The sequence below is a fragment of the Miniopterus schreibersii genome, assembly GCF_964146895.1.
Source record: "Miniopterus schreibersii genome assembly, chromosome: 7".
NCBI lineage: Eukaryota > Metazoa > Chordata > Mammalia > Chiroptera > Miniopteridae > Miniopterus > Miniopterus schreibersii.
The window spans coordinates 67641946-67659619 of record NC_138108.1 but is presented as its reverse complement, the minus strand read 5'-3'; the positions used below and the strand labels follow the sequence as shown (position 1 = coordinate 67659619).

At 39.5% G+C, this 17674-nt stretch overlaps 1 protein-coding gene across 1 annotated transcript in view; it reads left to right on the top strand.

Moving 5' to 3' along the window:
* The window catches only part of THSD7B (thrombospondin type 1 domain containing 7B), a gene marked incomplete at its 5' end in the record, with an annotated part of 630914 nt that overhangs the window by 312979 nt on the left and 300261 nt on the right, over positions 1-17674 (top strand). The window contains one exon of the mRNA XM_081142191.1: positions 16432-16561. Coding sequence (XP_080998317.1) covers positions 16432-16561 — 130 coding nt within the window. The remainder of the gene's footprint in view (positions 1-16431; positions 16562-17674) is intronic.

Genomic DNA, 17674 nt, shown 5'->3' with positions numbered 1-17674 from the left:
TAAATGATTCAAGTGGCTCACTACAAGAACACACGTGATGCTGCTGGCAATAGAGCGTGTGGGACTTAGGATCAGATTTGTTCTGATTACCTGGCAAATGTGCTTAAAAGGGAAACATGTTCTATCACTTTCATTCATTCATTCATTCATTCATTCATTCATTCATTCATTTGTTTATTATTTTTAATGAAGTCAGTTTATCATTATTTTTAATGAAATCTTATGAGTATCTCATGGGAAGCTAAGGCTATTCGATTGCTAGTTCTTAAAAGGCATTTCCTGTTGGAACTTCACATTTCAACAGAGGACTCCAACAGAGGCAATATGTCTATAGGAAATGGAATAAGGGCTTCACTGTTTGTTTTTCTAATGAAACCCAAGGATGACATGTTAAAGTGCAACATCATGGTTATGTGCAGTCTTTCAGAGGCCAAGATTGACCGAAGTGTGAAACTTAGAATAATTTGAACAGGTTTCTGAAAGTATGGCCCACAGACTTCCAGCTCAGTATTACCTGCTATGTTTGCTAAAACCCCAAGAGATTCTGATTTTGAAGTCAGGACTGGGACTGCAAAATTTGCATTTTGAAACAGGCTGCCTTAGTAATTCTAAGATATATTAAAGTTTTAGAACTACTGGACTACAGAAGCATTTGACTTAACCATGGGCCAATGGATTCTTTAAGAAATGTGTAACTTGCATCTATTATATTGCTCTAATTGAATCTACTTTAGTTTTCAAGGATCTAATCCCTCTAGCTACATTAGGTAAAAAGGGCCTTGATGGGAAGTTTTAACAGGAATTCTTACAGATGTTTAAAAAGAAGGAAAAAAATCACATTTGTGGTATGGGAACTAGAAATGCAAACAGAAACCAAGGCTCCTCTTTTCAACTCTCAGAGCCAGTGTGATTCTTCCTTCCCCCAGTACCTCTGCTCGCTTACTGCCCTCTCTCTTCTAACGGGCTGGCTCTGATCTCTGTACTCTCACAACTAGCAGATACAGAGCTCAGAATCTCTGTCCCAGCCCCTGCTCTAAAAATTGTTTAAGTCAGGCATCCAATATTGACAGAAACTTCCTTTGCGGCTCTTTATTCAACTTACCAAGTAAGAGAGTCTGATGGGCCAATTTGTACCAGGTCCCTCAATCACCCAGCAGCCTGTAGATCAGCTCCCTTTACATCAGGACCTGCTTAGAAGGGAAAGGGGACAGTGCGTAGAAAGCAGCAGGAGCTGAGTATGGGAGCATTCCACTCAGTTAGGGAGAGTGGTTGTTCACCACGGAGACTGACCTCTCCAAGACATCCTGGCTCAGCTTTTTGGGAGGCAATTCAGAATATGGCTACTTTCCTCCCTTAGGTTTCTGCCAGTACATCCAAGTGCTGACCTAAAGGCAGAGGAGGGACAAAGCCCACCTCCTTGTTTCCAAGGCAAAAGCCACTTTAGAGCTTCATTTTGAGAGGAGAGCTGTTGTAAATAAGGTAGAAACACAGAAAAGGAAAATGAAGCTCCAGGGAATATAAGTTCAGTAGAATAGAAAATTGGAGGAGAGGGAAAGGACTCTCCTTGAGCAGGATCTGGGCTAGATATTTTACTTTAAACAAACAAAATATACAGGCTGTGTGTACTTGAATTCTTATTACAATGCCTAGGCTCTCATTCCTAGGAATCCTCTGTCATAAACAGTATTGTTTTATAAAATAAACTAACATATCAAACAAAATTAAATAAACAAGAAAGAAAACAGAATAAACAAATGCCTATTTAATGCATGAAGTTCTGCCCTTTACACCTGAAATCTGCTCTTATGTCTTCTTAGTTTGCATCTAATAGTTTTTCTAAAGCACCATTAATCTTCTTTATTCAACAGTCAAGCTACATTACCATAAATAAATCCTGAGGCTCACATGGATATTTATAATGATTTATTGTTAGCCTTAGTGGCAAAAACTCTGTATTTCTTTGGATGTGAATGCTGTTTCTTTTCAAAATGTTTTTACTTCTGGATGGTTTCTTTCTCATATCTGTAGAATTCTCGGCAGACAATACAGTGCAACACAATATAATCCTTATTTGCTTATAGAGTTAAATGAATCGCCTTTCAGAAACCAAGGTATCTGTTCTAATTAGAACTTTATTTTTAGAATTTCAGTGTACTTCCTATGAAGAACTAGAATAAATTAGTTTTGATTTAGCAAGGTGTTGCTTTATTAAATAATTTTCTACAATTAAGAAGAATACATTATTTTTCACTTCCTTGATTTTGGTTGAATTTTAATATGATTCTCAATTAGATGTGATTTCAGGAGGTTTTTGACTCACTGGATTAGCTAGTGTGATGGTAGATTTATAAACTTTTTAATTTGTATCACTATAACAAAGCCTAGAGTGCCTAGAGTTAGAGTTAAATGTTGGGATTTTAATATGTCAATTTGGAACTTTAGGTTTTCTAACTTAGGTCAGATAATTTATATAACAAATCAAGAAGATAGTAAATTCATGCTCAAAATGAAGTGGATCCCTCAGGTTTAACAAACAACCTTTAAATGTTTTCTAGTAGAAAAATTATCACTGGATATTCTGCTAATCTCTTGAAATTCCTTCAAAATAAAGTTGCTACATGGAAATGGTTCAGATAGAATATCTGCTGAATGACATGTTTACAGTGATATGGAATAAAATCAGTATGCTAGACATGGTAGATTCCCTGCCATTTGAGATTATTTCCAAGTCATATTTAATTTGCCCTGATATTTTAAATATGCTTTTTACTTTTTTTTATTTAGAGGCCTTGTGAATGATAACCCAAGTAGGATCTAGACGGCATGAATGCAGTGGAGACTTCTGTGGGAAGTTATTTCTTCCTTGAGCCAGTACTGTTCTCTCCCATTGCTGAACAGCCGCAGCACTTTCCGAGCTGAGCTTTGACTGTATTCAGTATAGCCCTTAATTTTACTCTGTTTGAGCTTCTCACTAATCTGTTCATGTGCGGTGGAAAGCGTTTGACCTATAGGATCTATCATCGCTATAACGGACTCCTGGTGTTTCCATTGAGTTAGCCTCTGAGACTGTATATACCCATCTTTAACTTGGACATAACACGTAGCATTCATGAGACAACTTACTCCCCAGGGTTCACTTACCCTACATGAAAAGGGTAGCTCAGCAATAGTGGCCCAATATGTAAGAAGTCCCTCCTTGTCTGCCATTGCGTATTTCATCGCCCCTGAGTAAGTTATAGGATGTATGAGTATACATAAGTTCAAGCCATGAAAGTTATTATTTTAATAAAGAAAAGATACTCAGAAGTAAGGGTGTGTGACCAACAAGGTCGTACATGGGCATGGACATTGAGGAAGTCGAATTGTTCCACCCAACTATTTTCCCCAACCGAATTCAGAAACAATTGAAAGTCACAGCAGAGGGAGCTCAAAATACCAGCTGATTCTCAGCCCCAGAATCAGACACGCTTCGCCGCCTGGTCACAGCCCAGGTTGTGTACCTGAAAACTTGCATGAGTGTGGCTGAGAAAGGATCAGAACATGTGCGTCCTCTGTGCAGATGTATCCCAGAGAAAGAAAAGGGGAGGGAAGGAGGAGCCACATATGCCGCTTCCCTTTCCCAAAGTCCTGAGTCAGACGCCACTCAGCCTTCCCACAGGAGAAACAAGCGAGGGAGGCAGTGAGTCCCGAGACAGGGAGGGCGATGGAAGCGGGCCGCCCCCACATGCAGGACTAAGCAGGGGGGCTTCCCCCTCACATCCCGTTGCTTTGCAATATTGTGAACTCACATCCCACCTCCCACTGCTTTCTTACCTTCCTCTAGCCATGGCCTCCTTCCTGACCATCTTGTTTAACCTTTCACTTGCCGCCCCTTCTCCCGAAAATGCTCTTCTCCCAGCCCTTGGCATAGGTGCCTTTCGATCAACACTTTATTTTCAGTTCAAGTGCCATGTCGCATCTTTCTCTGGCACCCGTAGTGGGAACCCCCTCTCTGCGCGCCCTGTCTGCTCGGTGCCTGGGCTGTTTTCCTCGTGGCAGTTACATCTCTAGGTGGCTCTGTGCGCTGTGCGCTGCTTAATCACTGAATAGGGGCTGCCACACAGTAAGTGCTGAAACGTTTATTGAATGAATGGTAATAGATGAGTGTATCATTAACTTAGTAAATCCTTTCTTTAGGGCTCATTATATACCAACTGCTAATAACATTAAGAGAAATAACACAAGGTTAATTAAATCATAGGGCTTTGTAACAGGGGAATCAAGGATATAAACATTTTTTTTTCCATAAGGTATGAGCACAGGGTATTGTACAGCCAAAGAGTAGGGGGTGTTACTCTAGTTAAGTGGCCAGAGGAGGTAAGATTTGGTATATCAGGGGTTTCCAAATATATATGGGTAGAAGTATCTTAAAGGTAGTATAGGGCATGTGCGTGCAGAGGCTTGAGAGTGTGAGAATACATGTTAGTGAAGTGAATTGCAGGCAAGCAGCTTGTGCCGCCTGGGGTCATAATGCAATATGAGGGAGTGATGAGAAAGAGAGTTAGAGAAACATGCACCTGAAGAGATTTATGAGGATTGGACATTATGTGGAATTCTCTAAAATTTAAATTTTAAGCATGAGTGTAGTAATATCAGATTTGTGTTTTTAAAAGATAGTACAGAAAATAATAAGGTTAGACAGCATTAGAAATCAGGAAAATTATGAGGCCATTCAATTATCTGGGCAAATAATGAAGAGAATCTGTTTTCTTGAATTAAAAAAAAAATGTGTATCATATGTAAGTGTATAAGTTACTTCGCCCATCCTATGGAGTTCATGTAACTTGGTGATTATGCAAACCCTCTCCTGCTCAAAGGATTCGAGTGCTAAGAGAGAAACAAAAGGAGTAGGCAACTGTCAGAACTCCAGGAGAAAGCAAACCCTTCCTTCTCGCCTCCCTGAGGGCTTCCATGAAGGGAAAAGTCCCAAAGACCAAGAGGATCTCACTCGTTCCCCACATGACCATATGTTCTTATCAGGACCAGCAACATAACTTGCAGGGCCCAGTACAAAATGAGAATGTGGGGTGCCTTGCTCAAAAATTATTAAGAACTTCAAGATGGTTGCAGCAGAGAATTGAACCAAGAGCCCCTCTGAGTCTGGGGCCCTGTGAGTCGGCACAGGTCATATGCCCATGACCATGGCCCCGGTCCTTACCAGCTTTCTCCAGGGCCCAGGATCCTCACTGACTTTGAGTTCTGATTGCTGGGAGCACTTGTCATGTCCACAGACTGACACACTGATCCTGATTTCTGGATTGCAAATTCTTCTTGTACGGGGCTGAGGACATTCGGGGATCAGAGGGATTCGCAACAAGGAGAGGGAGGGTGACAAGCAGCAGAGGGAGCACACGCGCTGGACGCAGACCGCCCGGGCTTCCAGTCCTCTCTGTCCTGACCCGCACCTTGGAAAAGGTGCAAAACTTCTCTGTACCTCCATTCTCTGACCTGCTAATGGGAGTGACAGGAGTTACCTGTGTTTCAGGAGTGTTATGTGGATCAAATGAGTTGATTTGTGTAAAGCACTTGGCAAGTGAATGAAACATGACAAGTGCTTCAGTCTTTTTTTTTTTTTATGATTACATTCTGGAGAGTAAACGGTGCTTGGTTCCATGCAGTATGAATATTACTATTCAGGGTGAAGTTTGCCATTCAATGAGCAAAAATACTTAATTTTAATGTAGTTAAATTTATCTTTGTTTTTAGGTATTTTTTTCCTATTCCAAAGACATAAAGTTATTACACTTTTTCTTTAGAAAAGTTTACGTCTTTAATAATTAATTTTTTGTATGATATTTGATGAAAATCCAATTTCTTTTTCCATGTGGAGACACTAACTTCCTTTCCTATCTTCCCTCTGAACCCAGTGTACCCAGTGATCCAGCCACTCTCTTTATTTTTTTTTTAAACCCTCACCTGAGGATATGTTTAGAGAGAGTTATAGAGAGGAAGGGAAAGAGAGAGAGGAAGAGACAGAGAAACATGGATCGATTTCTTCCCAATCAGGCCCCAACAGGGGATCGAACCCTCAACCTAGGTATGTGCCCTGACTGGGAATCGAACCCACAACCCTTTTGGAGTTTGGGTGTGGGGAGGGTTCATGACACTCCACCTGGACAGGGTGATCCAGCTGCTCTGGCCTCCCTTGATATTTCTGGAATTTGACTCTGGGCCTTTCCACATGACTGTTGGCTCTGCTTAGACTTCTCTTCCCCTAGGTGTTAAATAGATGACCCACCAACCTCCTTCATGTACTTGCTCACACATTCCCTTCTCACTGAGGCTTTGAAGTTCAAAATTACAACTCTCCCCCACTGCACACACTCCCTAACATTCCCATCTACATTTTGTTTTTTTGTGTGTGGTTTTTTATGTGTGTGGGTTTTTTTTTTTGCACAAAATATAATTGCCAAAAGAAACCCTAAATATTTAAAATGTATTTTTAAATTGTCTTTATCCTTCCGCTAGAATGTGAAGCCCACAATGACAGGAATAGTGTTTTTTCTCTTTCTTTGTGCTGTATTTTCAATTTCTAGGACAGTATCTCCTCTTAGAGGATTTCATTATTCTTTTTTTCTAGAACAATCCAGAATATCTTGCAAACAGTTATGTCTTGGGTTTCATCTTCCAGGCAGAATAGTAAAACTTTTAGCTCTACAAATATATTAATTAGTAGGGATATCTGTTTAGGAATCTCTGGGTGACTTTTTTCCCTTTTTCCCCGTTACTTCTAAAGTGAAAGCCAAGACAGCACTCCCACTCCTTCTCTTGGTCAGAGCAGGGGTTTTTTATAGTTCACACACCAAAGACCGTGTGTGTGTGTGTGTGTGTGTGTGTGTGTGTGTAGGGGTATCTCTGACCAAACCTTGCCCTATGCTCTGGTTGCAGGCTTTGTTTCTTATTTACTAATCCACCATATCTATTAAAAGTCAGGCCTCACCACCAGCAATGGAGACATTTTCTCAAGGGCCAGTGCTCCAGAATTTCCCCTTAATTTTCCACCTTTTTGGCCATGCATATTAAAAATATTTGGAAAGCATTTCAAAGAGAATTGCAAAGGAAACACAAAGAAGAGGAAAGGAACCTATAGGACAATTGTAACCCAGTTGACAATTGGGATGCAAATTGTAATCCAGTGACAGTTGGGTAATTATAAGTATTTTAGGACAATTGGTATTAATATTTCAAGGTATGCTAGTGTTCCTATGGTTATATTTTAAGTAAGTCCTTATATTTTATAAATCTATTCTGAAATATTTAGAGATAAAGTGATATGATAGCTAAATGTTCTTTGAAATAATTCAGGTATGTGTGAATGAGCAGGGTATAGATGAAACAAGCTTTCCATGTAATTATTGATGATGATGGATGGATACATTGAGTTCATTTGCTATGTTTGCAAATTTGTAAAATTAAAAATATAAACATCTTAAATTTAATTAAAACCAAACTTCTCTGACATTTAGCTTCTCTGTGCCAGCAGAGCTTCTTCAGACACTTACTATGCCTCATGGGTAGAAACTAATGTCTCCAAATTTTCATTCAAGAAAAATAAATTCTAGAAAGCTATGCATTCATCTAATTATGACGTCCACTTGTGTATTCTTTTCATTTATTCAAAAATCATTTACTGTTGTCTACTAGGTTTTATGAATTATAATAAGGCCTATAGATGCTTGCTGTTTGGAGGCAGAGGGAGGCAGGAAGACAACAGGGTGCAACACAGAACTTTGTAGGGACGTGGATGTACGAAAAGAGGGCTACTTGGTTGAGGTGGGGTGGAAAAACTTCTTGAAAGACTTGGCCCTCTGTCCAGTCTCCAAGGAAACATAGGGATAATTATCTAGATGAAGAGGGAGAGAAAATACACTTAACCAGACCCTCACACTAACCTGTCTACCAACTGCCAATTATACATGCTTACCAGATGCCAAACCCTGAACTAACTATTATATATATTCATATATATATACACACACACACACACACATATATATGAATTCTAATTATTTTTTTAAAGTTCCAAATAAGGTATTCTAATTATTTCCCTTTGAGGCACCAGGAGATAAGTAATTTTTCTCAGAACTGGGATTCCAGAATCACTCATGCTAAAAAGTCATGTTATTTTATCAACACTAAGTCATAAAAGGAATTTCAAAAGCCAATGACTTTATGTGGATGCTGCAAAATGGTGGAGATAGCAAGACAAGTAGTAACACGTGCTTCATGCATAAAGGGATAATTAAGAGTCTTTGTCTACATAGTGATAAAATTTATAGTAATAAATGAAAAGGTTTACTTTAATTGGCTTGCTTGCACAGTTATTTTCCTTTAACTCATCTTATCACTATCCCCCAAATAAAAACTTTAGTAGCACAGATGTTGTTAATGTCTGAGTAGTCCCCCACACCTTACATTTAGCTAAACCAGTTTTTACAGGTAGACACATCCTGGAAGGGACATTGCAAAAAGTTGCAGAAATCAGGAGTTATGTGGTTGAGCCATAGAGTGGTGGAGCACTTAGAACATGGCAATCTCCACACAGCAGATAGCCTGGTGATGTCCTGTAAGAACAGAGGGGCTGAGGAGCTGAGGACCTGAGGTTGCTTGCTGTGCATTTCTGAGTTGCATCTTCACTGTGCTGTGACACATAAGCTTGACCTAGAAGCCCTTCTGTCCTCTTGCTTCCAGCTCCATGCTAGGCGTGAAGAGCATCCTTTAATGCCTATGAGGATATAGAGCATTAATACATTATAGCCACATGGATTATTTAAAATGATTTTTCTAATATGTAGTTCAGTACCCATGCCTAATAATGATGGTGTCATCTTGAGCTTGTATCCTAGGTGACATCTGTGCCCTCAAAAACCTGTTTGTACATGTGCAATATGGTGTTGCTGCGAGTTTCAGTATCAGTGATGATGGAGTGCCACACATTAGGGAGCCCTGGAGCTGGCAGCCACTAGACGTTTCATCTGCTAAAATGAAAAGGGGTCAGGATTGGGGGGAAACAAATGCTTGTTATTTCACACGCATTGCCAAGAAGAAAAGACAAGTGCAACTTGTCATTATAAATTGTGTTGTTAACCCTCCTCGTTTATAGTACACATTTCCAATTATGCCCATTATGATGTACTTAGCTAGAGGGCAGTTTGCATTTTTTAAATGTGTCGAGAGCAGTGATGATTTAGCTGGTGCTCATTTGTTTTCTGTTGCTTGGTTAACCATGCTGCATTGTCTTTTTCCTGTTTTACATATTGGATGAATAAGAGATGCTAGCTTTAAATGTGCTAAATCAGTGGTCCGTTGCCTGGAGATTTTTAAAGCACACCAATGCTTGGGCCTCACTCACCAGAGATTCTGATCTAAATGGTTTAGGTTGGGGAGGGGGGGGGCATTACAAGTCTATAAAAAGCTTCCCTTGAGATACTAATATGCAGCTAGGGTTAAATTCCTCATGGGTCCAGTAGAACCCAAGCTTACTTACCTATGGGTAACCTCAGTTGTGATATTTAGGGAGAGGAAGGGCCAGAGTCAAAGACTTTAATAAAGTTAGCTCTTCAAACTGGAGATGTTTTAAAAGCAACAGTGGTTGAGGGCAGGAAGTAGTAGATATTGGAGAAAGTCCCTAGAAATTAGAACTATTGCATACGCTTCAGGGAGTGTGTGGTGTCTACCATAGAAAATGTTTATTTGCCTGGACTGTCATCCCAGATGGTTTATGCAGAAATAAGCATGAGTTGTTTCTTCTGAAATCTACAGTAAGGGCTTGCATATAAAAAATGTTAAGTTCAGTGGTTGGTTATATATGTATTACCCTTGCAGAATCCTTTGAATCCCGTTTAATTAGGCATTCCTAACAGCTGTCCTGTGAGTTGGCTCCACAGAATTACCCACAGAGGACAAGCAAGGAAATTGAAGCTCCGAAAGGTTAAGTGCATTGCCCAAGGTCATATAGCAGTTCCGTAATGAGCTGAGATTAGAAATCAGAGCCCTGGAGGTTTTGTCTGTTGCCAGAGCCATTGAATTGGGCCTCTGTTATGAAGTGAATGATGATTATGAAACTTTAAGTATATCGAATACATTTTTCTCAGGTAACATTTCAAAATGAAAGAAGTATATGGATATCCTGGAGCCTATTTCAACATTCCTGGGGAGTTTAGCGGGAATCTGCAGTTTTGTTTAATTCCATATGCATGTAGATAGGCTCAGTGCTAATTCTGAAGTGCTTGGAGGTCCAGGCTGGGCAGGAATTCTGGGGGAGGAGACTGCTCTGATGTCTCTGCCCTCTGTATAGAACATCAAGGTAAATAGGAAGGAAGTATATGAATCTTGCTTCCCATGCACAGTTCTAGGGCATTGTATTTTTCACCACTTAAGCCCTTCATTTCTCCTTGAACAAAGAGAGAGCACCCTGGATTGATGGCCTTTGGATAATAAATGCAAAGTTTATATTATCATTTCCGAATGCTTATAAAACTATGGAGCACTGAATTATTACCCATCCATCAAGTTCCACATCCCCTTCGCTGGGAGGTTTAATAATGCATGTGTGTTCCTTTCCTTATGACACACAGCACCTGGTGCATCTCCTACATGTAGCAGACACCTGATAAATATTTATCAACAATGACAACACTGTACGTGGTAAGTGCTGCCCTCTGAGAACTCAGGGTCACGGTGTCTGTTTCTCCAAATTTCAGTTGGAGATAGGTGGGCTGGTGGTGAACCTGGTTTGTACCTTTTCTATAAAAAAATTGAACCCTGACTCTCAATAATGGTTGCGAATAAACTAGAAAGGGGTATTCTCTTGTGTATAATTAGTGAGTAGAGAGAATGTACTTTTTAGAAGGTTTAATGTTGAAGAAACCCGGGCTGCCTAACATCCTACTGCGATCTCTGTCTGTGGGACTGGCTTAGAAACAGACTTCTTAATGACCATTTGGAATTTTTGACGAGTGGAAGTTGTTTGCTTCTCATATTCATGATCCACTTTTGAGTAAACATCAGTTCTCTTTAGTTGCATAGTATCTGTTCATGATGTTTCTATCATAACAATACATAACGTAGCTCCAGTCCATTATTTTGAGGTAAGCCCTATACTCTCTTTCCCTCTAATTTTTGATTTAATGATTCATGAGCTAGTGTGCTTGGGGCTCACAACAGTCTTCCCCAGACACATGAACTGCTATCTAAAACAGAATTTTATGGCAAGAAATAAAAAGGTCCAGTAATCAGATTGAATGGATAATTTTAAGAACAGCAGTGCAGTCTGCCTTTTCTACACATTTAAAATGCAACTTGATGCTTCAGTGAAAAACAAAATGTGCATGTTACATTCACAGGCAGTGGAGGTCTTTTTCTGAGGGTTCATATAATTTTTCATACAAACTAAGGCACCTCTGAAAGTGGTGAATGAGCTATTAATATTTAATCCAGCATAACAGGCATTAACTAGGACTTCCCTGAGCAAACAAGATGTTTGATCACTTTATCCATTCCTCTCCAGCGCTTTGAGAAGATGGTTAGTACCAATTGCTTGGCAATTGTAGTTTAATTTACCAGGGGCATGGAATTATTTTAAGTTGCTTGTGGTCTCCTAGGTGCTCAGCACATGAATGAGACCCGGCACTGAATGGAAGAGTAGTTTGTCCTATTTTTATTTTTATTAGAAACAGCCTCAACTGTTGAAGCTTTTCTTCTTTTCACCTTCTCTCCTGAACTCATATTACACTTAGAGAAGACCTCTGTACCAGGCAATCTGTAGTAACTCATTAAATTCCTACAGCAATCATGCAAATAAAAACTTTTGTTTGGCCTGTTTTACAGCCAAGGAAGCAGAGGCTTAAGATAAAAGGAATGGCCTGAAGTCCAGTAAGCACTAGGGTTGTAACTCAACCCCAGAAAGCATTTCACTTGTGGTTGCTTTTATGATGTGAATCTTAAATATCACTGGTGCCATCCTCGTGCTTCAAGATCAATGACAGGGGAATGAATAATCAACAGATTGTTGATTTTGTTTGTATAATGGTAACCTGGAAGTGTAAGTGGGGAGAAGGAACAGGGCACCAGGTGAGAACCAACCCATACAAGGCAATAAGCCTGGAAGACTCTTGGTGCCAGGAAACCAAGTGAGTCATTGAGATTTATCAGACCCATTAGTAATAGAGGTATTTGAGAAACAAGTGAAAGGCAGAAAGGTCATATTTTAAAAAATCTATCATCAGAATTCTGAAGATTGGTATTGAAATAACTGCTGTGCATTGCCGAAAAATATCCTTCCTGCGTTTACTTTCCACATCCACTTGCCTTTAGGATCGCTCCCATGGAGTTCATATCCAACCCTGTTTCCCTGTCAGCTGTACTATGCTCTGCTTGGATCCCCCCTACTCTCACAGTTCAAATCAGTTGGAAACTTAGGGGGCAATTCTTTAGGTCAGGTCATTGCTGAATAACCCAGCATCAGGGCTCAGCACCCAGGATTCTCCATCTGTGCGATGGGCGCTGGCTCACCTGGACATGAATCACACAGAGACACTCGTCACATGCTGATTTCCCCTCCCTTTGCTTCCACCCTTCCAGGAAAGACTGGTGCAGGCCTTCACAGAGCACCTATAAATATTCCTCCATGTTTATAGCCCATTCATGCATTTCCTGTTAAATATTGTTCTTGATCTTTAAGTTGCCACCTTTTCTAAATGTTATTTCTTTTGACTATAATAACTATTGCCTGATGATTTAGTAATGACAAAATATGCATAAATCAAAATTGAATTCAGGCTAGTTTTTTATTAGCCATAATCATGCTTGAGCAGTAAGTAGTTTATGTTTGCAAACAGGCACTTTAATTTATTGTTATTTTTTCATAGGCCTAATGAGGTTGGAAGCATCACTCACTAAGCCCCACAAACTCTGTGTTTTTATTGACACTTAAAGCCTTCTGCTAATAGGATGCTATTGAAGAATTTACTAGAAAGGAGGACATATCCTTTGGAAATAGCAGAGGACCAGCCATGGGGACTCCTCCCTGGAATGTTCCTCTCTTTCTCTTTATCTTACTGTAAAGCCTCCTTTATGAAAAAAATCCATGGGTTTTGATGTCTGTTTAGCTGCAGTTTTAATCCTCGCTAGGTGACTTTGTGCAAATTATTTATCTCTTTCTCCCTCTGTTTTCTTATTTATAAAATAGGTATGATAATAATAGTTTTAATAATAATAAAAATAATAATAATAGTAATAATACCAACCTCATAAAGTGTTGTAATAATACAATGAGATATCATATGCAAAATGCCAGGAAGTGGATCTGCTGTAGATTATGGTTATAATACCTGGAAACTTCCACTACATTTTACATGTATTTGTGATACAAATGCTGTCCACCTGAAAAGCCACTGTCTACCCCTTTAATACCTATAGGGCATGAAAATCAATGCAACTATTTTTCCCAGTTTGAATTTTACCCAGAATTGAACCAGAAAACAGATTACCTCTGTGTGCGAGTGTGGACTGTGCATGTGCTTATGTGTATGGTATGCATGTGTGGGTTCAGTGTGAAGGAAGAGGCACTGGTCATGTTCTCTCTCAATGTAAAATAAGGTGTTCCCTTCATTTTTTTTATTGTCTTCGGTCTTCATTTTTTGTCTCCTAAGATAACAGTTGGGTAGAACACACACACACACACACACACACACACACACACACACACACTCATGTGTAAACCCTAAAGGTAAACAGTAATTTTTAGAATAAGTACAGTATAATTGGAATTAACTACGAGTGGAGGAATAGAGTTTTTCCCAAAGGCATAATTATTTTCAAATAGTGTTCCTACCCAAATGAAGATAGTTTTTATATTATTATGCAGAACCGTTTTAATTATACTTTTTTAAATCTCCTTTTTCTACACTCCTTACAGGGCCTTAACTACATTTCAGAAGGAACCAATTATAGCACACCTCTGTGTCAAATACTGGTAGCTTCTGCCCTTTGACAATATAAGCATTTGCTGTCAGGAAATAATGTTCTCATTCAAATGGGACAACGGAGACAATTAAATGGATTATTTACAAAGCAGTGAACAGGATGAATGTAAGCTAGCAGTACCTTGACAGCCCAGATCCTGAAGGCTGATAGAGGCAGGAGCGGTGAGTAGAACTCAGAGGAAGCATCGGTAGGACAGTGTCACTCCGCAGGAACTGTGGCTTTTATAGGGTGGGCAGCCAGCTTGTGGTGATCCAGAGGATAAAATTGGTGGAATAAATAGCCTAATTTCTCTCTCTCCCCTGCCATCTTCTTTCCTTCCATTTGTGCCCCCTCCCTCAGTTGTCAAGCCCAACTAGAAGCCAATGGGTAAGCAGGCTAATGATACAAACCTTGTGCGGACAGCCTCCTTGTCACAGAGCAGGTTCAAGAAGGGCAACCAAAGCAGGGAGCAGATGGGAAAGTGTCCACACATGTCCTTAACTTACGGTTCAAGATCACGAAATGCACAAATGTGTTAGTCTTCCCCTTTTTTTCTTAATCTCATTAAAATCATAGAAATGAATTTTAAAAGCCCTAGTTCCCTGTGAACAAAAAAGAAGAGGACCCTCAGTGGATGAAAGCCCTAAGTTAATTTATGGAAGATTTAATGGACAGACACTAAAGAGCAGGGAAGCTGATGGCCTCCCAGGAAGCCATGACCTAACGTAACAGGAATGTGGGTGGCAGTGGAAGGGGAGCCACCTACCCAGGGAGACTCGCTGGGACATCGATGCCGAGGCTCCTCTGATGGAAGACAGGAGGAGCGGCTGGACTGAAAAATATGGGCTATATAAAGCCTTTAGATGACCAGTAGACACGTAGAAATAGTGATAGAAAAAGACTGAACGGTGGTGCAAAGTAATTTCTTATCAATTATAGCAGAAAGTCAATAGATAATGTCTAAAGTTAATAAATCAAAAAGTAATGCCCTAGGGATGTTACTTATAGATTTGGAGGTGACCACAGAAGAAGTACATGAACAGCTCATAATATTTGGGGAGGGAGACAGGGAATGCCTGGTAGTTTTTACTTCTCACTATGTCTTTTTGTAACAATGATTTTTTAAAAACCATGTGAAAAAATAACTTAATAAAGGCTCCTTTTAGTTCCCTTTTGTTTCACTCCACTTAGTTTACTGGCTTTCTAAAACTTTTCTTCTTAACATGGTTAGGTCCACTATCTGTCCCAAACCTACAAACTGACTCAGTTTTCTCCTATATCCCCCATCTCTCCGTTTTTTATAAACACCCTCTTGTGCACACACCCACACCGTACACACATCAGCCTTGTAAATGCAGATACATCTTTCTCTGTAAACCTCATGCCCCTATATCTCAGCGCCTTTTCTCCTACTGTTTCCCTCGCCTGGAATGGCTTCAGCATTGTTTTTTTCTTGTTCAGCCTTCAAGTCCCAGAATAAATACTGCCTCCTCCATGAGCTGTCTCTGCTTCCCAGAGACACAAATGCTTATGCTTTATTCTCTGCTCTCCCAGCGCTTCGCCCCAGTCTGACACTTCTTGCTTTACAGTGACTCGTCGCTAGTTGTGTGTCTGTTGGCCCCTTCTCTTGCTGTTTGATTGTAAGTTGGAGAATTGGCATCTTCATGCCTAATGTAATATGTGGCACACAGTAATTGAAATAGTTGATAAGCTCTATAACTATAATTGGGTTTCGTCACTGGTGTTGACTCAGAAGGCGTGTAAGGTTATAAAATGAACGCCACAACACATTAACTTGAACACCAGCTGTCTTTTTAGCGAGATGCCTGTTTATACTTCTGCTTTGCAAAATCATAAATTAAACAGTATTTTGTCACAATTTTAGTGCCTCTTTCCTAAATTTCAATTGCATACTTATTGTCTCAGGTTATGAGGAATGAGAAATCTAATAAACTAATACCCATAAATATGTTATGAATGTAGTAATTTTTATGAGTGTTTGCCTTGTAAAACGTAGCCCAGAGAGGGAAATGCCTTGCCCTAGATAGTGACTCGCTGCTAGTAAAATTCTGGGCCCCTGAGCGTTGTTTTGACATGAAAAGGGGTTTCTGCAGCCTCTCAGGTTATTCCATGTAACTCTTATGCCATAGACAATATGGATTCAGATGAATTTCAAACACATTAAGACAGTGGAAAACAACCTTAGCATATTAGAATACATAGACTTGAAATCACAATAATTAAGTGTAAAGTGTGTCTCTCTAGAAGTAAGATTGAGTATTAACTGCTGGTCTTTGCTTTTATTCTTATTTCTCAAGCTTTCCACGTGTCCTTCACCTCATTTTTTTTTCAGTTGCTATCTAACCCTGGATTTTTCTCTGCATCCACATAGAGGAGCACTATAATTTTTTTTTTCCTTTACTTCAGGAAATGCCACAATAAGACAGTCTCGATACAGGATTATCAACCAGGAAGCAGCCAACGGAGGCCAAGAATGCCCAGACACCTTATTTGAAGAGCGAGAGTGTGAAGAAGTCTCATTGTGCCCTATATATCGGTAATTAGTTGCCTTTTGGAATAATCATTAAACTGCAGTATAAATTATGACTTGTTTTCTTTCATATAATATATGATTGTTTAGTGAGAGGTAAGATGAGGTAATGTTGTTTATCTTCAAATACCTCTATTTTTTCCTTCCTATCTGGAATATATTTTGAGGAAGTAAAGAATATGAAAGTCTAATTTATAGGATAAAGAAATAAGCATGTTTTGATCGTAAGTGAGCTTTTGGAGTTCTGCCACTCAGGAATCTTTCCAGGATCAGGATTCAAGGAGATTCAGGATGAGGCCTTTACCTGAGTGGTCCCCCTGCCCCCCTCCCCCACACACACACTTGTGTGCAGACAAAGGTAACTTACCTCACTCTATTATTCTCATCCTAAAGCCTTTTTTAGTAAGAACTACAAACTGGCCCAGCTGGCGTGGCTCAGCAGTTGAGCATCGACCTAGGATCCAGGAGGTCATGGTTTGATTCCTGGTCAGGGCACATGCCCGGGTTGCAGCTCGATCCCCAGCAGGGGGCGCGCAGGAGGCAGCCGATCAACGACTCTCATCATTGATGTTTCCATTTCTCTCTGTCCCTCTCCCTTCCTCTCTTATTTAATAAGCATTAAACCAAATTTGTACTTATTTAGTAAGTATTTAACTCAAAACTGTTTTAGTTTTCAATTTTTATTATATACATATTTTAAGAAAAGATCTAGTTAGGAAAAAAAAGTTTAACCTATGGTTAAAATGTTCAAAAATAAAAGAAAATGGTTAACTTTTAAACTATAAATGTTATCTATATATTCCTTCTTGGCAAGTAGGTGGTTATTTATAAAAAAACAATACCTGAGGTCTGTGTGTCTAGACATAAACTTCTACTCTTAACACTGGATTGAGACATTTCTTTAAGACATCTGTATTAAATTCAATGTTTGGTTTTATTGATTTGTGAAGAAATCCCATGGTCTTAAGAAGCATGTAGTTATCAGCACACTTAAAAATGCCTTTAGCAAAAATGCCTAGTGGCTCCCTGGGTTATTTGAGAAGCTATATTTTAAAGCCATGAAATCCAAGGGCTAATTTATTCAGAAAAATACAAGTTATTTTTTTCTTCTTATAAGTT